At 47.2% G+C, this 24,002-nt stretch overlaps 1 protein-coding gene across 1 annotated transcript in view; it reads left to right on the forward strand.

The window, feature by feature from the left end:
* LOC135902993 (lysosomal aspartic protease-like) overlaps window positions 1-24,002 on the forward strand; it is a 40,963-nt gene that overhangs the window by 11,657 nt on the left and 5,304 nt on the right. The window contains exons 2-5 of the mRNA XM_065433321.1: window positions 7,749-7,848; window positions 8,339-8,462; window positions 10,176-10,617; window positions 15,573-15,717. Coding sequence (XP_065289393.1) covers window positions 7,749-7,848; window positions 8,339-8,462; window positions 10,176-10,617; window positions 15,573-15,717 — 811 coding nt within the window. The remainder of the gene's footprint in view (window positions 1-7,748; window positions 7,849-8,338; window positions 8,463-10,175; window positions 10,618-15,572; window positions 15,718-24,002) is intronic.

The following is a 24,002-nucleotide window of genomic DNA, read 5'->3' on the forward strand; positions in this document are numbered from 1 at the left end:
CTGCAGGGCAAAGGCCTCTCCCATACTTCTCCAACAATCCCGCTCACGTACTGATTGTGGCCATGTCACCCCTGCAAACTTCTTAATCTCATCCGCCCACCTTACTTTCTGCCGCCCCCTGCTAGGCTCCCCTTCCCTTGGAATCCAGTCCGTAGCCCTTAATGACCATCGGTTATCTTCCCTCCTCATTACATGTCCTGCCCATGCCCATTTCTTTTTCTTGATTCCAACTAAGATGTCATTAACTCGCGTTTGTTCCCTCACCCAATCTGCTCTTTTTTTATCCATTAACGTTACACCCATCATTCTTCTTTCCATAGCTCGTTGCGTCGTCCTCAATTTGAGTAGAACCCTTTTCGTAAGCCTTCAGGTTTCTGCCCCGTAGGTGAGTACTGGTAAGACACAGCTATTATACACTTTTCTCTTGAGGGATAATGGCAAACTGCTGTTCATGATCTGAGAATGCCTGCCAAACGCACCCCAGCCCATTCTTATATTCTGATTATTTCCGTCTCATGATCCGGATCCGCAGTCACTACCTGCCCTAAGTAGATGTATTCCCTTACGACTTCCAGTGCCTCGCTGCCTATTGTAAATTGCTGTTCTCTTCCGAGACTGTTAAACATTACTTTAGTTTTCTGATGATTAATTTTTAGACCCACTCTTCTGCTTTGCCTCTCCAGGTCAGTGAGCATGCATTGCAGTTGGTCCCCTGAGTTACTAAGCAAGGCAATATCATCAGCGAATCGCAAGTTACTAAGGTATTCTCCATTAACGTTTATACCCAATTATTCCCAATCCAGGTCTCTGAATACCTCCTGTAAACACGCTGTGAATAGCACTGGAGAGATCGTATCTTCCTGCCTGACGCCTTTCTTTATTGGGATTTTGTTGCTTTCTTTATGGAGGACTACGGCGGCTGTGGAGCCGATATAGATATCTTTCAGTATTTTTACATACGGCTCGTCTACACCCCGTTTCCGTAATGCCTCCATGACTGCTGAGGTTTCTACAGAATCAAACGCTTTCTCGTAATCAATGAAAGCTATATATAAGGGTTGGTTATATTCCGCACATTTCTCTATCACCTGATTGATATTGTGAATATGGTCTATTGTTGAGTAGCCTTTACGGAATCCTGCCCGGTCTTTTGCTTGACAGAAGTCTAAGGTGTTCCTGATTCTATTTGTGATTACCTTAGTAAATAGTTTGTAGGCAACTGACAGTAAGCTGATCGGTCTATAATTTTTCAAGACTTTGGCGTCCCCTTTCTTGTGGATTAGGATTATGTTAGCGTTCTTCCGAGATTCCGGTACGCTCGAGGTCATGAGGCATTGCGTGTACAGGGTGGCCAGTTTCTCTAGAACAATCTGCCCACCATCCTTCAACAAATCTGCTGTTACCTGATCCTCCCCAGCTGCCTACCCCCTTTGCATATCTCCCAAGGCTTTCTTTACTTCTTCCGGCGTTACCTGTGGGATTTCGAGTTCCTCTAAACTATCCTCTCTTCCATTGTGGTTGTGGGTGCCACTGGTACTGTATAAATCTCTATAGAACTCCTCAGCCACTTGAACTATCTCATCCATATTAGTAATGATATTGCCGGCTTTGTCTCTTAACGCATAGATATGATTCTTGCCAATTCCTAATTTCTTCTTCACTACTTTTAGGCTTTCCATCCTGTGATAAGCCGCAAAACGTACATGTCGAGACGCTGTCATTTTTCAGGATGGCCGCTAGTCTCCTGGGGCTGAGCACACTGCGCGTTTGAGCTCAGCGCAGGACCTGTTGTCTGTTTAGGCCGCCGCATGAAGGCGGGTAAATCTGTCGTTCCTCTCTTTGCCGAAGGAGGCGATCTCCCTAACTTAGTGACAGTGTTTCAGGGTTTTCCGGAGGAGGTTGCGCCTCGGCCCAGTTAGTAGTTGCGCGGCCTGTGAGGGGGGCAGCTTCGTTGCCGGTGTTTCCCTCGTGGCTAGGGACCCAGAGAAGCCTGATGCTTATCTCCGGCCTCTGTCGTTTTTCTGCCGCGGGTTGGCTTACTTGCTCCGATCTGAAGCTTTTAAATCGCTGACATTAAGTCCGATACTATGAAGAGCGTTCGTGCGACTGCGGTTGAACTAGCAATGGCGGCCTCTTCCGCTTCTAGGATAGACCTCGCTGCGATTTCCTTGGTTCGGAGGATCCGCCGTGTTCCGTCCACAGCCGCTATCGCATATGTGCCGTTCCTCCAGGCGAGGCGTCCACATACGTGGCCTGTTTGTTTGCTGGAGCCTTCTTAAAAGATTCCGTGCGTGTCTCTTGTGTTTTCCCATGTTCTTCGGGAGTGGTGGAATGACCGGTTTGTTCTTAATGTCTCTCGGAATTTTCACTCTCTCGGTGGTTCCTTTGTGTGTGTGGGGGGGGGGGGGGAGTGATTGTAGGATTTCATGCTCATGCTGTGCGCATGACAGCCTCCACCATTGCGCCGCTCTCTGCGCTTCTGCGATTTCGGTGACGGTCTTATGGAGTCCTAATTGCATCAGTCTTTCGTTGCTTGTCTATGTAGGAAGTCCGGCGGCTACTCTGTAGACTGAACGCAGGAAAGTGTCCATCTGTGCGATGTCGATCAATCGTACTTGAAGGAAAGGGCATGTGTATTCTGTCCTGCAAACGAAGTAAGCCTGGATTAGCCTGCATGCGTCTTTCTCTTGGAGTCCAAGCTTGCGGCCAGTAATACGTCGCAGCAGCCCGATTTCCTGGCGAGAGGTGCTCGCCAGTCTCTTCATAGTTTCCTTGCACTTCTTGTCCTCTAGGAAGAGTCCCAGTACTCTGATGGTGGCGACTTGGTGTACTACTTCTCTACTGACTACGATTTTCAGACTTTCCAGAAAGCGGGCGCGCTGCTCCGTGGACTCTGAGATATTTACGCGCCGGCGTGCGCAAATGGCGGACGCCGTCTCCGGGCTGTTCATTGCAGAAACGCTGGAAAAGGGGTTTGTTTGAGTTTTCGCGTAACAGAATTATATTTTCTCGCATATTCAAATTAGAATCCAAGAGCTTGCCTGTTGGTTGTGTATAAGTCGTAGTTTAGGATTTGTCCATGTATTTTACCTTGAGAAATTCAATTAGTTCAGTGAATTCCTTGAGTCAAATGAACGGCCTTGGTTTGTGTGGTCCGAAAATCTTTTTTGTCGATGCGACGTTTGACTCCCCACGCGCAACGCCGGATAATCTGTGGCGCGGGCTCCTTAACGCTCTCGCGTATTGACCGAGGAAACCAGGAGAAAGTAACTAAATGCCGTGTATAACGCATAAGAATTGGGAGAAAGCGATTACCAGTAACTAGTTTCAGATCACATAAACAACCTACACAGTGCGAATTTCGGGTACACGTCACTAAAAACTGACCCTCATTTTTCAAAATACGGCATATATTCTCCTGCTGGCAAACAAGTAATAGAGTAGCTCTTATTTAAAAACAGCCTGACAATGAAATCGTCAAAGTCAGCAGCGACAGATTCCTTTAGAAAAAATTCAAGTCTGTATTCTATTGGTATTGAAATGGCTATGCACGTTCGACCAAGGTCATTTTTACTAATATATCTACGATAAGTCGTGATTGCACAATGATATTCGACAGTTATATCTGTAAGATGCTTGATTAGACAGAGATTAAATAGTTCCAGCATTTGATAAACCTACGATTTCATACCGTAAGGCACACCAGTCGTTAGGCGTGGCTGATTGTAATACTTTATTCGGACTTCCCCTCGCATGCAGGTTAAATGTACCAAGCTGATTGTGTTTTCGAATACCGAAATAGCGATCCCAAAAAACTGGGCATGATGCAAGTTGTGCTAGCTTCCATTTGTTAGGGCGGTAATTAACTGCCCAGCGTCAGGCGTTCTCCGCAACGCGAGCGTGTATGGCCAATCCCGCGCGTCGTCCACTACAGGGCGTCTCGAGAAGGCACATAAGGCAATCCTCGCTGGCTGTCCAAGCAGGGTATGCAAAGTAAAACAAAAAGCATTACTCACGTGTCCACTCTATTAAGGAAAATTTAGCATCAGCTGTAGTTTTGTTGGACTTTCCAGCGTGCAGCCGAAAGTGCCCGCTTTCAAAAGTGGGGGGGGGGGGCAAGTGCCCCCCTTGCCCCCCGGTAGATACACCTATGAAGGACCCCGAACGTGCTGCTGTGGTAACATAAACACTCATCTGGTATCGAAATAACGAACTATACATGCACCGCTTAACAAAGAGCTATGACACCTGGGCCGCTATTTTGTAGCGATGCCTTATGCCTTATTCTATGCTATTCTTATCATCCACCACACACAGCCGCCTGATCGCGTTGATAATGTGGGCAGACCGTCGCTCTTACCAGTGGCCAAGCGCAAAAAGCCTGAAAAAGCATAGAATCGGAAAAGGCATCGCTACAAAATACCGACCCTGGAAGTGACTTGTCACTTGCCGCGTACCTGACCAGCATACATCTTATAATGCGCAAATTCCGCCCAGAGAACCAGTGGACGACGCGGCACAGCTGTCGCCGCCCAAGTGTATCGTTATTGAGACCAAACAAATGTGAGCCTGTACTTATTCACGACAGCACGTCTTGGTGTATCTGTCGCTCGATACTGACTGAAGAAAAAGTGCCCGTTTTGTTACACGTGAGATGGCGGAAGTTGCCGCAGCGTAGAGTACATGGATCGGTGGTCACATGGTGCGGAACTGCTATGCTACAAGCGCGTGCAACTTCCAGTGCCGCTGAGGCCATGTCGTCGTTTACTCGCGTAAAAACGTACTTGAAAACGTTCCGGAATATGAAAGCGATCAACTCCTTATCTGGAAAACACTACGCTTACTTCACAAAGTTTCACACCGGTGGGAAAATATTGGTATCGATCGAGCGCTTTTCCCTATTGACCAAACAATTTTCGCTTCCACAATTGGCAGGCGCGTGTTCTGTCTAACATCCAGACTAGGATCGAATTCGTAATGCTTTTTTCTTCGTAAAAACCATGTTTCCTTGCCAGGCTCCCTCGAAAAATATTGCGCTCACTACCGCAATGAGCCAGCGCCTTTTTCGATGCAGTGAAGAGCAGATATATCGTGCGGACTCCTTAGTGAATACTGGCCATGGGCTTGTATTCACTAGCGGTGTTACGATCGGCCAGAGGGGGGGGGGGACTACAAACCTCTCTCCGATTTCCTGAGATGAATTGCCGAAACTTTGTGAAATTAACAGTACATTCCATCAGTCAGAACAGTGGCGACACCATGGAGGTACGTGGTTGACGGAAAACAGCGTGGTTGGTGGATGCTACCGGTCCGCCGACCACGAGGTTGGGACAAAGAAACTCCCTGGAAAGTGCGTTGTGGCGACATTTCGAGACGGCCACAGCAAGTCGCTCAAACTAAAGCCCCTCCATCCACGCGTCACCGCTGCTTTTGGTCGGCGAAAATGTGTATGGAGGGGCTTCAGCTCAGACCACCGTCCCAAGAACCAGCTAACTGTGGGCCATTCCATGAGCCGAGACGCGTCTGTTGAGACAAGCGTAAACCCCCCTATAAACGTGTGTCCCCTCCTTCCTCTGGGGCAGTGAGCGGTGTGCACCCGAGGGTACTTCCCTGATTGTGTTCACTGTACAAACGAGCCGGAGTGATTATGCGCACCCTCGCCCTCAAGACTTCGGACGCTCCGGTTGGAGGAAGATGTCCCTGCAAATTACCCTGACCTGGGGATATAGGGAGGACAAAAGGGACTTAAGGGGACTTTTTCGTCTCCTCTGGGGTGCTTGAATTCAGTCATGCTCGAATGTACTCTGGTGTGCTGGCGTGTCCCGAGGTGCTCTCGTGGTGTGCTCTCCTGAAAGATGTAGTGCGGTCTGATCTGTAGCTCATGCTACGAGAACGATGTACTGCGCTTCTTGCTTCGGCCAGTGCGAGTATTCCTTGACATGAGAACCATCTTGAAGTACAGCGCAACGGGACGGCACAACAGAAAGGTAAACGAACACTGGCGCAGCAGAAGACGAACATTGTCCCTCTGGTCGTCTTCCTTTCTGTTGTGCCGTCCCATTGCGCTGTACTTCAAGATGGTTCTCATGTCAAAATACCAACTAGCCCAGCTTTTCACTCTTTTAAATATTCCTTGTTCTCTAAAGAAGTTTGCCTCTCCCATGTAAATAAATCCATTGTTCCGTTTATCCAAACTCTGTACCTCTTACTCATCCACTAAAGAAGCCGCTCTCGTCAAGTAGGCTCGGACGACGGTGTGGGCCCGCTTAGCCTCCGTGTGACGCCCCGTAGCATAGGCCAGCTACCCATTACGAGACACACCGGCGGCGTATACAGGCTTGAAAGCGACCCTCTGTGTCACGCCAGACTCCGAGGCCACGACCGCCGAATCCTACAGCGGTAAATTTTAGGCTCTATTGGTACGTAACAACATGCGCTAAGTTGGTGCCGTTGCCGAGTTATTAGAACAACCTGGATTTGGAACCATGGCCGGTATTCACAAAAAACTTATTACACTAGAATTGTCCCCAAGAAAAAGTTCCAGCCATCGCTGATGCCGTACATACTATTAGCGAAGGCAGCTCTATTGGCAAAGAGCATGCACTTGCGAATTATAAGCTTCGTGAATTCAGTCCCTGATTAAGAACTCAACGGGCGTCGCCTAACTCGGCCAAAGAGCCTCTTATTACTTTATGAAATATTTTACGAGTAAAACTAAAAACTAAAACTAAATTATGCTCTTGAAGAAAGCTACGACAATTTTCGGCGTTCGGTTGAGCCAGGAGTAACACCAAGACCTAAGTTGTTACTACCTCGCCAATTGGAGGCAGTATATCTTCGACTTCAAACGAACGTATCACCGACCCACTGATCGTTGCTCTGATAACTGTGCTCCTTCACAGACCGTTCAACATATATTTAGTGAATGCAACGTGCATCGCGAGGAAAGATCTTGTTTTGAGCGCCAAATGGGCATCATTCCTCACGCTCCCTTATCGTTTAGTGGCATCTCAGGCTCTTAGGTAGCGTGTCCTGCCCTTGGATACCACGGCAGGCCATAATTTCCTGTTCTCGAAGCTTTCTAAAGTTGACCATTGCGCAAACCTATAAGGGAAGCTCGCTTCATGTTACCTGAATGCGTGAAATATTAGCCATCATCTCGTCTATAAGTATCAATATGAGAGTTATTGGCGCATTGCATTTTTCTGTATTTTATTGTTTTTTTTTCACTGTTCTAAAATAGTTATTCCCTCGACCCCTTCCATACATGCAGAGTAGCACGTCTGCGGTCATACACACGTCTGCAAAGCATATCTACCTTCCAGTAAAGAACTCCCTGTGTCTATCTTTCTGTAATAATTGTTGGAGAGACACGGATTGAAAACAGAGACTAACAATTTGCAGTATTTATGGGTTCGCTTAAAATGCTTACTGCGTTGAATACAGCTTGCTTGGAACTGCCGCAAGTATTCTCTCTCTGTCGTTAATTTGGGTTTGATGTTGAACATAGTATAAGCTACGTTGTCCTGCAGAAATGAAATGAATGGAGGGAAAAGTGAAGACAACATGAGAGCAATGCTCAGCTCTAGCAACCAAGACAAGGAGCAGGATACAAACGCAACTAATATCCTTAAATGACTGACGACAACGGAGGGTTAAAAATTAAATGAAAAAATGAGGTACTACAGAAGACGAGTTTTACAAGGAGGAGAAATAATGAACGCATTTTTTCTCTCTCTTTTCTTTAGCATCTCCTTGTGGAGAAACACGACGGACATAGAACGGAGACAGCGAACGTGGCTCAACGCACCTTCCGTGATTGCGGAAGAATTGGAAAACGAAAACAACGTGAGTACTTCACCTCAAAGGAGGTGACAAAATGTTAAAAGAAATAAAACACAGAATTTATGAAAGCAGTATTGTGTCCAATGAATGCACCATTGTGTACCGCACTTAGCAAACACTAACTAAAGCCTACACGCAACAGCAGCCACATGTTTTCCTTAATTTGTTCCTGTAGCACTTGGTGTGATGTTTCTGTGTTCATATATCATATTCAACGGATACTCATTAAAATGGTCGGCTCAGCTAAATAAAAAAAAATGTTGTCTATCTGCAAACAAAACACGAACAGGCGTGAAACCTATGCCAACGAAATTTGCGAGAAATACCTTCGATATAATTTACTTAGGCATCCCTTATCCGTCTGCTAGACAATTCCCCGCAAACTTCTTTATTGCTTCATTTGCAAGAAAGTGGTTGTTCCTATCTCTCTGCTTATCGTCAAACCCGAAATGAAAGCTGTGTACGCGTGGACAAATACATCCTTATCCTTCAGCTGCACTATTACGGGCTCATCGGTCTTGGCACGCCCCCGCAACAATTCAAGGTCATCTTTGACACCGGTTCCGCGAACCTCTGGGTGCCATCGAGCAACTGCCCCGATACGCAAGACGGCTGCAGTAAGTACGCCGTCATAATCTCTCGTCTATTGCATAGTTGGTCGGAGTATCAGGACCGCGCCTGCGCCACTTTAGGTCAAGCCCCAGCCCTTCACTTTCTTTTTGTTCATTGATTATAAAATATTTAGCGCACGTGACCACTTAAATAATCAAATGAAAAATATCGCACCACATAGTACTCTTTGGTATACGATTGCATTTAAGGCACAGCAGGAACATGCTCAATTATTCGCATGGAAATGCTAAGTACACAGCGGGTTTCCCACTGCATTCACAAACCGTGCAGCTTAAGTAAATAACACTCAATAACAAGTACTACGTGAAACTTCAATCCGTTGATATGTCACTTTTTTTTTTGTTGCATTTGCTATAAGCGTGTTGCCCAATTTAGCCTAAGCTCAATCCCCTGAGCACTGGCAGCGGCTGGATGAGCCCGACGCTTTATATAATCATCCCTCAGCTTTCGGCCCAGCCGTGTTCACCGTACCGTTTCTAAGCAGCTGTATACATGTTAAGCTGCTTGGCAACAAGTAACAAACTTCTCACCGTCGTGGGCATCAAGCTGTGCCAGCACCAGACGTGCTAGCTTTGCAACGTGTCTTGAAGGCAAGCTATAACATACGGACTGTAGCACGCTGCCCAGACGGCGTGGGTTTCTCTTGCACACTTGCCGTACACTGAGCTGTGCCTGAAATATTGCAGTGTAGCCCGTATTTTCAGTACAGCATGCACAAGCGTATGAATATTGCAAATTTGCAATTTTCTCCTCTGCATTTCATGCTTTTTAGGAAATTTGGGAGCAAAGAAGGCCCTGAATGGGATGTTAAGGAATAACGCTTTTGAAACATAAGAATAAATGTACTCACCCAGGATTACCCGCCGTGGTTGCTCAGTGGCTATGGTGTTGGGCTGCTGAGCACGAGGTCGCGGGATCGAATCCCGGCTACGGCGACTACATTTCTATAGGGGCGAAATGCGAAAACACCCGTGTACTTAGCTTTAGGTGCACGTTAAAGAACCCCAGGTGGTGGAAATTTCCGGAGTCCTCCACTACGGCATGCCTCATAATCAGAAAGTGGTTTTGGCACGTAAAACCCCATAATATATATATATATATATATATATATATATATATATATATATATATATATATATATATATATATATCATCATCCAGGATTCGCCTTATGAACAACAACAACAAAAAATATCAGGCGCGACGTGGTTATTTTAGAGGCTGGCAAACGGATGAATGGCGCACTTTTTCTGTTCTTCATTAGGAGGAAAGATGCAACACGTGCACTTGTGTTTGCTCTATGGGACTTCAGAAGATCGTACAAGATAACAAAAAAAAGAAGAAACAATCCAAGCATGAGTGCAGTTATACTTCTGTGACGATTGCCACCAACAGTTAATTATGTTCACGTGGCCTAGAGGCAGTAAGGAAACCATTGGGATAGTTAACTATAGTTAAAGCAATATGTTCGTCGATAGTAACTAAGCTTTGAAGACGTACTTCTTTTATTGGTCGCAGATAATCAAACTTCGTACTGCGATTACCTCACTGTCTTCGTAAAAGTGCATTATTCCGTAACTGAAATATCCATCTCAGAGAGAAGAGAGAGAGAGAAAAGCTTAACTATATAGCTATACAGCCGGGCAAGGAGGTCTAAAAGTAACCGCTATGTCTTCTTTTCTTTGCGTCAACTATAGAGGACAAGAGAAAGTACAACAGCGCTCAGTCGAGCACTTACAAGAAGGACGGCCGCAAATTCCGCATCGAGTACGGAAGCGGCATTGTCGAGGGTATCTACAGCACCGACGTTCTAAGCGTGGGAAATGGCAAGGTTAACGCACAGACCTTTGCCGAGGCCACAAAGGCACAGGGTGCCATCTTCAAAGCAGCCAAGTTTGACGGGCTTTTGGGTCTCGGTTACCCAGCTCTCGCCGAAGACAACGTCTTACCAGTGTTCGACAACATGATTAAGCAGAACCTGCTGCCCCAGCCGGTCTTCTCCGTCTACCTCAACCGAAACCCCAAGGCCAGTCCCGGAGGAGAGATATACTTCGGTGGCATCGACTCCAAGCGCTACACGGGAGCCATTACCTACACCAGTGTCACCAAGAAGAGCTACTGGCAGTTCAAAATGCAAGGGTACGTGCAAACAATGCATAGTGGTGGCAGCCTGCAGATCCGCTCGAATATTACACGCGCAGAATCAGGCACTACAATACTTTTTCCCTCGCTCCGGGCCAACTGCATTAATTTCTTCCACCGATATGACGAGTTTTCGCTGAAACTGGTTAATAACTTTTTGAGTTGACTATCACTGACACGTTCTTATAAAAAAAAGAGAAAAAATAAAAAATAATTATGCAAATACAAGCCACATGTTGGAATGTCTGAGAAGCAAAGCTTTCGTGAAGTGCCTAATTAAGGGATATACAACCGATTGTATTCTGCGCAGCGTTTTGGCCCATAGCGATTTCGCGCCTGACAAGATTAGAAGCAAGATAGCAAAACGCGGATACCCCACCACGTGACCACGTGACCATGCATTATACTGTCACACTGTAGGGGTGGTGAAGAACTGCAGTGACACAACGCAAGTCATCAAACCAACTCTTTATTGGGTGAACCTGTTCCCAGCAAAAACAAGTAACACTCAGCACAATTATAGCGGCGAGCACACTCCTCAATGGTCGAAATCTGAAGTGCGGATCAGACGCGTCGGCTTTTATACACGACTCATTGAACCTCCGAGCGCAATCGCTAGCGCTCGCACAAGTTCTACAATTTACACCAGTATTCTCGTCGCGGTCGTAATCTGATTGATGAAAGCTCAGCGACAGCATAAACAACAAAGAGGCCCAGGATAACACTCGATAAACTTCCGATACAGAAAGGCGCGTCTTGCCCTGGGCGATAAATTTATCATTATTTAGGTGATGAAAGACGGTCACCGGAAAAGATAATTAAGCACGCATGGAAATGCTCCCCTCACCTCTCAAAAAATGCATGCAGCAACTCCTCTGGGAGTTGTCTAAGTATGCGTAAGCATTGTGCCACTTGCTCATCTCCACCCAGTCCGGTGTCATTATCAATGTTATGAAACTTGATCCGACCGGTATAAACGACAGCGCTGCGGCGAAACGCGGCGCAAGGTGAATAGATGGGGCAACGAATCTACTGCAGGTGACGGCGCCAGGTGTGCTGATGACGTTATGATTATTATAAGCCGTTATTGCTCTTTCGCTCTTTAGCGCCTTATTCATCCGCGCCGACCGTACTCTGGCGGCGGCTGCGTACCGCGCGGGCGCACAGACATCTGTCTTGAAAGGGATCTGCGATTGCGACCCAGTGCGGCGAGTGCAGATAGCTTCGTGAGCGTTGTGTTCTCGCCGCTTAGTTCGCGTTGAAGCGAGAGGCAGCACGAAGGTGAATTACTCGCTGCTGCGGGCCCATCTTGAAAGCGATCCCTTTACGTGACGGATGGTCGGAGGGACGGAGGGACGGATGTTCTTTCTCGTTGGATAGGCATAGGAATGCGTACACATTTAAAAGACCTCGTCCCGAAGCTGCATGCAGAACATGAAAACGAAAACGCAAAAGCCGACGTAGAAAAGAAAAATGACAAAGGCATAAAGTCCCAGAGGTCGTTAGTGCTGACAGAACGGCTTAAGGCGCACAACATGGACTACTTCAGGTCGTGTGTGGCGCCACTGTGATTGCGCAATGCCGTCCGTTACGGCCTTATAGTCCAGAGCGCCAATACGCAGGATGATTTTGTGAGCTACGAAATAGGCGCCGCAAAAGCTTTACACTAAATCATCGTCGGCGTATCGGAGTCCAAACCCAAACACGGTCGCCAGAAAATATAAATAAGTTCGCGTGGCCATACTGTCTCCGGGATCAGCCAACTTTGATATGACTATCTCTAGGGTCGGTGCATCGACTACAGGGGGCTTATCGTGGATATGCTGCAATTGTAAACTGCGCAAATTACTCGGCGACATATCCAGCCAGCAGAGGCGCCACACCCTGGGAATGTAGGCCTAGAAAAGTTTGATTTAACAAGGCAATTTCTCTTGATGACGCATAGTTGTTGCAGTGAGGCTCCTTAGGTACCATTTGTTGTATGCTTGATTCCGTAGAAAACAAGGCCACAAGCCAGCACATCTGTAGGGATAGTAAAGACGGGAATGGTGTGCAGTGTGTGAGCTACTCGGCAACACAGCGGCAGCGGAAGCGAAAAAGGCCAAGGAAGAGGCAACGAATGTTTCGCTTTGAAAGTACGACCTGGAGGTGCCTATTCACGCGGCTCGTGGAACGGGCGGTGGTAGGCACGCGATGCCGTTTGAGCGGTAGAGGAGAATAAAAAAAACAAATAAAGAGAAAACTTACAAGAACTACTGCAATTGAAATATGTTTACGCGTTTTGTATAGAACACCACTGTCGGTTCCTTGTGGAATAGTTTTACCCATGTAGAATAACTGCAGCGAGTTCGAGAGCATTCATATCACATGGACGGCTGACGGCAGTCTCAAAGGTGCACCATTCCTTTGTGTTGAATCGCTAACGACTTTGATATAGCACATCAAGTTTCTCTCGGTGTTTAACACAATTTGACATTTTAGCCTCAAAACTTCCCCAAGTAATTTGGGCCTTAGTCCCGGTTGTGCAAAAAGGGTCTACTGTACTTCTCCTTCCAAAGATGTTGAGAAATAGGCGCCAGTAAGCATGTTACTACTCAAAATGGGAATGGGACAAGTAGGGCAGAAAGGAAGAGTTTATGGCATGCCCGAGCCTTGGGAGGCATCCGAGATAAGGTAGCGGGCGCGTCGTCTCGGAAGCCATGGAATGAACCGGGATCCTGACCTTCATACGTGTGCTGAAGCGCTATAATATAAAGCTACTCCAACCTGCTTCCATTCCTTTTCCTTGGTTAGCCTTTTGCAATTGGTCTAAGGTTTTGGGAGCAATGTGCGCACTTCGGCTGTATCACGACATGTCACGAAAACTGTGAGAACTCTCATTTCGAGGTGACGTGTACGCACTGACTTTGCGTGAATAGGCTGAACGAAAGAATATCAGTTATTTCCGATTAGACTTTCACGATTGGTGAAAATGCTTTTTTTAATGTTTTCGGCTGCCTGCCATGCCACGTCACAAAATCGTGGAAACTCACCCCATCAAAGTGAACCGTACAAACTCAAGATGCATAAATATGCCGAACAAAACTGAACTTTTCTTTAGAATAGCCGGAGACTGGGCGGACTGGGACGCGTTCCGAAAGGACTAGAAGATGGCTGTTCACTCATTGCTCCGGCACTGTGCACTCGGAGCTGCGGGCGAGAATTGATTTCTTTCCGTTAAATACAAATTTTGCGTGGCAGTTTAACGTAACCGCGGCACGTCTACGGCATCACTCTGCCAAATCTTCGATGAACACTTGTATTGGCGGCATTTCTAACAGCCCGTTGCACAACACCGCAGTAATCATCGACGAGCCACCAGAATCTAAGCAAGGGGAAGTGGGCCGATCGGAGACACCGGCACCGCTCTTTTCACCTGGTTAACTACGTTCACTGTACTAGCTCGGCCCCATTGAAACTCTCTCCTTTTCTGCGCGCTCCTCGCTTCTCGTCAGTCATTGAAGTAAAAAAAAAAAAGAAAAAAAAAACGCTGCGGTGGTAGGCAATACTCATCACTTTGAAAGCAAGCAAAAGTGACCTTCTTAAACTAAGGAGATCGCTTGAGTGGGTAGTTAAAACAACGTTGCGGGCCACCACCCGGGCTTGCGTCGGCGGTTACGTAAATTTGACGTCAGGCGATTGGAATAAAAGGCAGTTTTAGAATAGCGTTTGTCGCTTTACGTACGTTAAACGTAAGCATCTTTGCGGGACGTTATGGTGCGCGTCCTTTCAAGTCTTTTAGTTTACCTTACGGAAACATAAACGTAAAGAAAACGTTATAAAACACGGCGCCATCTGGCGCCTCGCGCCAAACGTATCCAAGCCAAGACGTTCCATTAGCAACCATCCTGCTGTTGCTATATGGACGCATCTCGTTAGGCGTACGGGCGCCAGAATCGCCGAACAATCACAGAAAATGGACGCGCTATGCGCTCATAACTAACCTTTCAGGCGAGTTTAGAGAAAGCGAAAGCTCATTACAATAGTTACTGGCTATCAACGCGAGTGAGAGCGTAGCCATCACGAGAATTCACGCTGAAGCGGGAGCCATGGGTGCCGCCATGTTCGAAAATGCTTTTTCTTAGCGTCCGTAAACGTTATGGACGTTAAACTTGCCAAATAACGTATGTTACTCTAGCGCACGTAAACCGCAGAAACCCAATAAGCAAGGAAGGAAGGAAAACGTGGAGAAGGAAAGGCAGGAAGGTTAACCAGTTTGGCTCAACCGGTTTGCTACCCTACACATGGGAGCAGAGGGGGGATAAAAGATGGGGAGGAGAGAGAGAGAGAGAAAGCACATAGCACAGCCCACACATCGTCAGTTACAGTCCGTCACTCTTTTGTGGTACGTGGCATCACTGTCACAGCCGCTCGTCCAAGCCCGTCTCTTTCAAAAACCGAAGTAGTCCCTTTGTCGCCTTTAGCTGTAATGTCTCCTGTCGGCGACATGTGAAAACAGTTTAAACTGACAATGGTCTATTGTCAAAGATCGCTAGAACGGAAGCCAGAGACTGTCTCTGATCATTATATTCAGGACAGTCACACAGAATGTGTCCTAGCGTCTCCTCGCAAAGACAGGCATTGCAGAGAGCGTTGTCGGCCATTCCAATGCGAAATGAGGAAGATTTCGTGAATGCCACCCCTACCCATACGCTTTTCTTTACGTACGTAATGCTTTTACGTTCAGTTGCAAACGCTAAACTGAAACTGTCTAAAGTCAGACTGAAATAACGCTACGCTTTAGCCCCCCATGCCGGTCGACCGGCGCTACTGAACGAACGACCGTTCTTTCTGACTAGCACTTTACGTACTACTATGAATGTTGTGCAGGGAATATAGCTTGGGTTTCATGCTTTCATGTATATTGACCCTCCCCTCCCTCCCCTTTCGCTGTCTTTTTGTTCCACCGACAGCATGCAAGTGAAGAAGGACAAGAACTTCTGCGCTGGAGGGTGCGACGCTGTGGTTGACACGGGCAGCTCTTTCATTGAAGGCCCCAAGGACGAGATTGAGCGGCTGAACGCTTACCTGAGAGCCAAGGAGGAGCCTAGTGGAGAGGTGTGCACCCGTCTGACTTTGAGTAACCAACCGCCGCGGTTGCTTAGAGGCTTAGGGCCAAACAATGAAAGCTTCCTTACCTCAGTAAGGAAGCCTTCATTGCAGTGAGGCTACCTTATGTCACTCTGAAAGGTTCCTTACTGAGGCGCCCTCGGTGAAGGCTTCCTTGGTACTTCCTTGGTACTTCCTCAGCATAAGAAGCCAAACAATGAAATCTTCCTTACCTCACTAAGGAAGCCTTCATTGGGGTGAGGCTACCTTATGTCACTCTGAAAGCTTCCTTACTGAGGGGCCCTCGGTGAAGGCTTCCTTGGTGCTTCCTCAGCATAAGGTAGCTCCAAAGCTACCTGCATGCGTCCTTACGCCGCTCCTGGCCCTGAACGAGCGCTTCACCTCACTGCTTAACCACGTGGCATTCGCTTGCGCATGCGCACTGTCGCCCACTTGCGGAGAAGCGCGAGCACGGTACGTCTTGCCAGGCATGTTCGATTCAGTCACGCGTGCGGCATGCAAGCATTGCTAGGCGTTGCTAGGCGTTGCAAGACGCCGGCGTGCCAGCGTTGCTGGAGCACATCAAGTTTTGCACTGTAATGCGCAACTTTTTTTTAACTTTAGTAAACGAAACTAGAAGAAAGCGTCCACGCTTCTCTATATTAGCTATTCAATTTAAAGATTGTGCGACGATACAACATTTTTAATAGAATAATGGTGTTCGCGGAAAGATTTGAAGAGATAATCTCGAACCCAGGCACGCGGCAACCGCTCCTTAGGTGAGGACGGGTGAAGGGAGCTTTCAGAGTACGCTTGCTTCCTCCGTCGGTCCTTCGCTGTAAGGAGGCCTCACGTAAGGTTAGGAAGCGCTCGTAGGAAAGGAACTAGGGGTATGCGAATATTCGGAATTTCGAATACGAATCGAATATTTTCCATATTCGAAGCGTATTCTATTCGAGAAATGCATGTTCGGAAATTCACGAATATCCGAGGACGGCCGAATAACGGTGGAAACCGCGAATATTCGGATAGACTGCGAATAATTGAGCAATTAACCAATTGTATGCTTGCTCCGCATTCTCCTAAGAACATGTTTATTAACTGAGAACTTCGCATGATCCGCTCATTATCTTTATGCTCTGTTTCAGTCTATCTGCTTCAGGCATTTGAGACATGATCAGTTTCGGTTACTTTTTCACCAAGCTTTATAATTCCAATTATTTTGGAATGCCCCATTGCCTTATTGCCTTGAAGGTTGCAAAGGCAACTCAGGGTTTGCTAACATTGATTCAAAATGTATCAAGGCTCTTTGTGCGGAGTGGAAATTTGATGAAGTGGCCAGCGTAGGCATGTTTCTTGATCCGCGCTTTATGGCCACAGTTCATCAGGCATCTGGTCAGATGATCTGGCTGAAAAACCTTGTGACAAGGGAGCTCCAGGAAGCCGTCGTGGAACACCGCGGGGACACCGCCGTGCCAGCGTCGACTTCGTGTCCACTGGTGGCATCGAGTGTATGGAATGCTTTTGACGATCTAGTGATGAACAAAGAGAAGACACATTTGGCATCTGCCCCTGAGAGGGAAGTTACAGACTACGCGCAAAAGCCTCTTCTGGAAAGGGGCATGAATCTTTGTGAGTGGTGGCAGTCCATTGGCCGCTTCAGGTACCCGCTTTTAAGTGCACTCGCCCGGAAGTACTTGGCGATCCCTGCCACTTCAGTTCCTAGTGAAAGAGTCTTTTCTACCGGTAGAAATGTGACAGTGCATAGAGAGCGTTTATTTTCTGGCCATATTGAGCAGTTAATTTTCCTTCACGACAATCTGTAACAAGCGTTTTACTTGACTTAGGGCATTACCTGAGTCCATTATCTATAATTGAGTACCTCTTTAATTTGAAGCAACCTTGTAAAATGCAATGTTATTTTTAAAAGGGTAATAAAGCTATTGTTACCTCTCTTGCAATTTTTTAATACTACACATGTATTCGATATTCGATTCGATATTCGAAGAGAGTTCTTCGCCTTATTCGTATTCGATTCGTAATCCAAAATTTCAATATTCGCGCACCCCTAAAAGGAACGTTTTATTGTTTGGGCCAAGCTACCTTCATGCGTCCTTACGCCGCTCCTGGCCCTGAACGAGCGCTTCGCCTCACTGCTTAACCACGTGACGTTTGCTTGCGCGTGCGTGCTGTCGCCCACCTTCGGAGAAGCGCGAGCACGGTACGTTTTGCCAGGCACGTTCGTTTCATTCACGTGTGCGGCATGGAAGCGTTGCTAGGCGTTGCACGACGCCGGCGTGCCAGCGTTGCTGGAGCACATCGAGTTTCGCTCTGTAATGCACTGCTTCTTTAGATTTAGTAAACAAAACTAAAAAATAGCGTCCACGCTTCTCTATATTAGCTCATCAACTTAGAGATTGTGCGACGATACAACCTTTTTTATTGAATAGTGGTGTTCTGGTGTTCACCTAAAGCTTTTAAGAGATAATCTCGAACCCAGGCATAACGGCAACCGCTCCTTACGTGAGGACGGGTGAAGGGAGCTTTCAGAGTATGCTTGCTTCCTCCATCGGTCCTTCGCTGTAAGGAGGCCTCACGTAAGGTTAGGAAGCGCTCGAAGGAAAGGAACGTTTCATTGTTTGGGCCTAAGTTGTCTGACTGCTAAGCACGAGATCGCGGGATCGAATTTCGGCCTAGGAGGCCGTATCTCGAGGGGGCGAAATGCGAAAACACCCGTGCACTTAGATTTAGGTGCACGTTAAAGAACCCCAGGTGGTCCAAATTTCCGGAATTCCCCACTACGGCGTGCCTCATAATCAGAGCGTGGTTTTGGCACGTAATAGCCCATAATTTAATTTAACTTAGAGTCACCAGATCAAAACTAGCAAACGATGGGGCTGATTCCACGGAGATTTCCGTCATGATGTCAAGAGTGTGCTAAAACGACGAGAATTGAAAAACGTTTTCTGTTACTATTGCAGTCCACCTTTACCTAATAGGTACCGTCGAGTCAGCCGGCATTTACCGACTACTTGCCATCGAGTTGAAGGACATACGCTGTAGATGGGCTTTTGCTAGCGCGGACTTTCTGGAAAAAAAAAGCCTTTTCCAATATTTTAGGTTTTGGAGACATCTCTTATTGGTCGTCATAGGGTGCAACAATGAAGAGAAGCTTGTAAGCGCAAGCAACGTGGCTAACTGGCTTGGCCATGGAGGCATTTCTTCCTATATCCCGAGAAAGTGATACGTCGCCCTGATCATCATGCGTCTTACCGATAGCCTCTCGCCATACAGTAATGTAGACGCCATATTTAAACTTGACAGTGGTTTTGTGGACGACACTGCAAGAAATATGAAAACGCGAGAGTTAAAATTCATTATGTATCTCACTAATGACCCCAGAAAACAATTTTTTCTTTGCAGCAATAAGTACGACTTCCGAATTGTTTAGCCAGTTGGTATCATTAGTAAAAATATAAATCCACGCTCTTATTATGAGCATGCCGTTGTGGGAAACTTCGGATTAATTTTGACCACCTGGGGTTCTTTAAGTGCCGTGCAGCCAATGGACGGTGCACGAACGTTTTTGCATGTCGCCTCCATGGGAATGCGGCCGCCGAGGCCGGAATATGAACCCGCGTCCTCGAGGTTAGCAGCGTAACGCCGTAGCCGCTACGCTACCATGAAGGCTTGCGGTCACTCTTGAGGGTACGAGAAACACCAAGGGGGACGGAACTGGAATAGAAAAAAAACAAGGGGGTCGTTTGGTTACGACGTACATCGACAGGAAACTAAATTTTGAAGACCAGTTAGTGTTTATTTATTTATTTATTTATTTATTTATTTATTTATTTATTTATTTATTTATTTATTTATTTATTTATCTATCTATCTATCTATCTATTTATTTATTAGTACCTCAAAGGCCCCATTGAAGGGGTATTACATGAGGGGGTGGAATTTCAGCAGTACATTCCTTCTATGGATGATCTGAATGACGATGAGTCAATCTGATCAACGATGGCGTTTGGCAGGTCATTCCAGTCCTTTGCTGTATGGACGAAAAATGATGACAGATGCGCATTAGTGCGGGCAGGGGGAGGGTAGACGGCCTTCCCGTGGTTTGTGCGATTTGAAATGCGATGGGCGCGGCTGATAATAGAGTTCAGAGATGGAAGACAAAATAATTTATGAAACAGGCACCGTCTGGGAATTTTTCGGCGGTTCGCTAAAGTTGTGAGATGAGCATTACGTTTTAGTTCAGTTACACTTACATGATAGGAATAGGCGGAGAAAATGAAACGAGCTGAGTGATTTTGTACAGATTCAAGAGTAATGGAATTCTTATTTTGATGAGGGTCCCAGATCGCGCATGCATATTCTAATTTGGGACGGCTAAGTGTTAAGTAAGCAAGGGATTTCACTGATGGGGGTACTAGTCGCAGGGTTCATCGAAAGTAACCAAGGACGCGATTTGCCTCGTTAGTAACCTGTGATATATGAAAAGACCAATTTAGATCAGGTGTCAAATGGATTCCTAAGTACTTGTAAGTTGATACTGAAGCGATTTCTGCATTCCCGATTAGGTATTTTGAAGATGGTTGTGAGTAACGTCGGTGGAATGATAGCAGAGATGTTTTTTTTTCACATTTAAGGACATTAGCCATGAATTACACCAGGTACGTGCTGAATGTCAGACTGAAGAAACAAGATGTCATCGGTGTTAGTAATAGGCCGGTAGTTAACGCAGTCATCAGCGAATATGCGGATGTTAGAACATATATATGTTAGCAGGCAAATCATTAATATTGACACGTGTACTTATCCTTATCGGGCGACCAAGTTTCGCCGCCTAACAAATGTCGCACAGCGCGGGACGCGCCTGCATGTAGCCGAAGTTTCTGGAAATTTATCGATGCTTCTATCCGCAGTCTGTTGTCGCCGAACCATGTGTTATCTGATTTATTCGCCTGACGCGAATGGTGTAGAACTTTGTAGAAGGCACGCGGGTCCGAACGATTAGTCTGGAACAATCGACGACTGCTCTATAAAAGCCGACGTGCTTGACCCGTGGATCAGATTTTCGACGATCACCTTAGGCGGCTTGCGACAGTATTAAAAGCCATCAATTCATCAGGGCTCACTCTGAAGCCGGAAAAGTGCCGCTTCGCTTATGATGAGCTTTTGTTCCTAGGCCACGTCATCAGCAAATCGGGAGTACGCCCCGACCCACAAAAGATAGCTGCCATCGCAAAGTTCCCGCAGCCAACCGACAAGAAGGCAGTGCGCAGATTCCTTGGCATGTGTGCCTACTATAGGCGCTTTGTCAAGGACTTTTCACGTATCGCGGAGCCGCTAACACATCTAACCAAATGGGATGTCGAGTTCAAGTAGGAAACGCAGCAGGCCAAGGCATTTCAAGAACTCAAACGACGCATGCAGTCGCCGCCGGTACTTGCACACTTCGACGAGGACGCCGATACCGAAATCTACACTGACGCCAGTAGCCTAGGCCTCGGTGCCGTCCTAGTCCAGAGGAAAGAAGGAATTGAACGGGTGATATCGTGTGTTAGCCGGTCGCTGTCAACAGCGGAAAGCAATTATTCTACGACTGAAAAGGAATGCCTCGCCATCATTTGGGCTACAGCTTAATTCCGCCCTTACCTCTATAGCAGGCCATTCAAAGTCGTCAGCGACCACCACACGTTGTGTTGGCTAGCTAACTTAAAGGACCCTTCAGGACGGCTGGCGCGGTGGAGCCTCAGACTACAAGAATATGACGTCACGGTAATATACAAGTCCGGAAGAAAACACTCCGACGGCGACTGCTTATCACGCGCCCCAATCGATCCCCCGCCGCAAGACGACGAGGACGACGACGCCTTCCTTGGGATAATAAGCGCGGAAGACTTCACTAAACAGCAACGAGCAGACCTGGAGCTAAAAGGCCTCGTCCAGTATTTGGAAGGGAACACCGACGTTGTCCCTAGGGCATTTAAGCGCGTGTTGTCTTCGTTCACACTACGAAACAATCTGCTCGTGAAGAAGAACTTCTCACCAGTGCGCGCCAGCTACCTTCTTGTGGTGCCGTCAGCGCTCCGTCCAGAAATACTGCACGCCCTGCACGACGATCCAACCGCTGGGAACCTCGGATTCTCCCGGACGCTGTCGAGGATACAGGAAAAGTATTACTGGCCGCGTCTGACCGCCGACGTCGCCCATTACGTCAAGACATGCCGAGACTGTCAACGACGCAAGACACCACCGACAAGGCCAGCAGGATTACTACAGCCGATCGAACCTCCCCGTCGACCATTCCAGCAGATTGGGATGGATTTGTTGGGACCGTTTCCGATGTCAACATTCAGGAATAAGTGGATCGTCGTGGCAACGGACTATCTCACCCGCTTTGCTGAAACCAAAGCTCTACCAAAAGGCAGCGCAGCCGAAGTGGCGAAATTTTTCGTCGAGAACATCCTGCTGCGACATGGTGCCCCAGAAGTCCTCATCACCGACAGAGGAAGGGCTTTTACAGCAGAGCTCACCCAAGCCATTCTGCAGTACAGCCAGACAAACCACAGGAGGACAACTGCCTACCATCCGCAGACGAATGGTCTTACGGAGCGCCTGAACAAGACCCTCGCCGACATGCTAGCAATGTACGTCGACGTCGAGCACAAGACGTGGGACGCGGTCCTGCCGTATGTCACCTTCGCCTACAACACGGCGGTGCAAGAAACAACACAGATCACGCCGTTCAAGTTGGTTTATGGCAGGAACCCGACGACGACGCTCGACGCCATGCTGCCACACGTCACTGACGAGGAGAATCTTGACGTCGCTACCTATCTCGAACGCGCCGAAGATGCCCGACAGCTCGCCCGCCTACGGATCAAGACCCAGCAGCGTACCGACAGCCGACACTACAACCTCCGACGACGCTTCGTCGAGTACCAGCCCGGCGACCGTGTTTGGGTATGGACCCCGATACGCCGGCGAGGACTCAGTGAGAAGCTGCTGCGACGCTATTTCGGACCCTACAAGGTCATCCGAAGTATTGGCGCACTAGACTTTGAGGTCGTGCCAGACGGCATTTCGCACTCACAGCGGCGCCGCGCACCATCTGAAGTGGTCCACGTGGTGCGCCTTAAACCATTTTACGGACGCTGACGAACTTCCTTATTTTGTTGTTTTCTTTGCTACGAGTGCTTTTCTTTGTCACTTTCGTTTGTTTGCAGCATCGGGTCGATGCTTTTTAAGAGGGGGGTAATGACACGTGTACTTATCTTTATCGGGCGACCAAGTTTCGCCACCCTAACAAATGTCGCACAGCGCGGGACGCGCCTGCATGTATCCGAAGTTTCTGGAAATTTATCGATGCTTCTATCCGCAGTCTGTTGTCGCCGAACCTTGTGTTATCTGATTTATTCGCCTGACGCGAATGGTGTAGAACTTTGTAGGAGGCACGCGGGTCGGAACGATTAGTCTGGAACATTCGACGACTGCTCTATAAAAGCCGACGTGCTTGACCCGTGGATCAGATTTTCGACAATCGCCGACCGTGTTCGCCGCTATCGTTGTGCTATAATTGTAGCCTGTTTTTGTGGGCACAGGTTCGCCCAATAAAGTTAGTTTCGTCTTTCACAGTACTGCGTATTGCTACTGTGTTCATCAACGTCACCACCACGTGACAATATATATGAGAAAAAGAAGAGGGCCCAAGACGGTGCCCTGAGGTACTCCAGATATAACAGAGGAATAAGAAAATGAACATTTATTAGCAAAGACAAACTGCTGCCAGTTAGTGAGAAAGCTGCATATCCAATTAAAAACATGTTCGTTAAGATTGAGACGAGAAAGTTTTAGGAATAGTCGTTTGTGAGGAACTTTGTCAAAAGCTTTTTCAAAATCGAGGAAGAGGGCGTAAATGGGAATGTTAAGGTCAATGCTAGAGCTAAGGTCGTTAATAAAGAGAGCTAACCGTGTTTCGCAAGACAAACCTTTTAAGAAGCCATGCTGGTTAGAGTGGAAGAAGTTGACGAACACTAGAAATTTTATAATTTGAGAGAAAATTATATGTTCCATTAGTTTAGAAGTGATACATGTAATAGATATTGGTCGATAATTATGTCGAGAAGATGAAGGCCCTTTTTTGGGGGCTGGGATGATTTTGCCTTTTTTCCAGTCATGGGGTATAATGGCTGATGAAAGGAATTGCTGAAATATATGAGACAATATGGTGCTAGTTGTATGTTTTGTATTTTTCAACACTTTAGTATTAATTTTGCCGACAC

This window comes from Dermacentor albipictus, chromosome 1, assembly GCF_038994185.2.
Source record: "Dermacentor albipictus isolate Rhodes 1998 colony chromosome 1, USDA_Dalb.pri_finalv2, whole genome shotgun sequence".
Lineage (NCBI taxonomy): Eukaryota > Metazoa > Arthropoda > Arachnida > Ixodida > Ixodidae > Dermacentor > Dermacentor albipictus.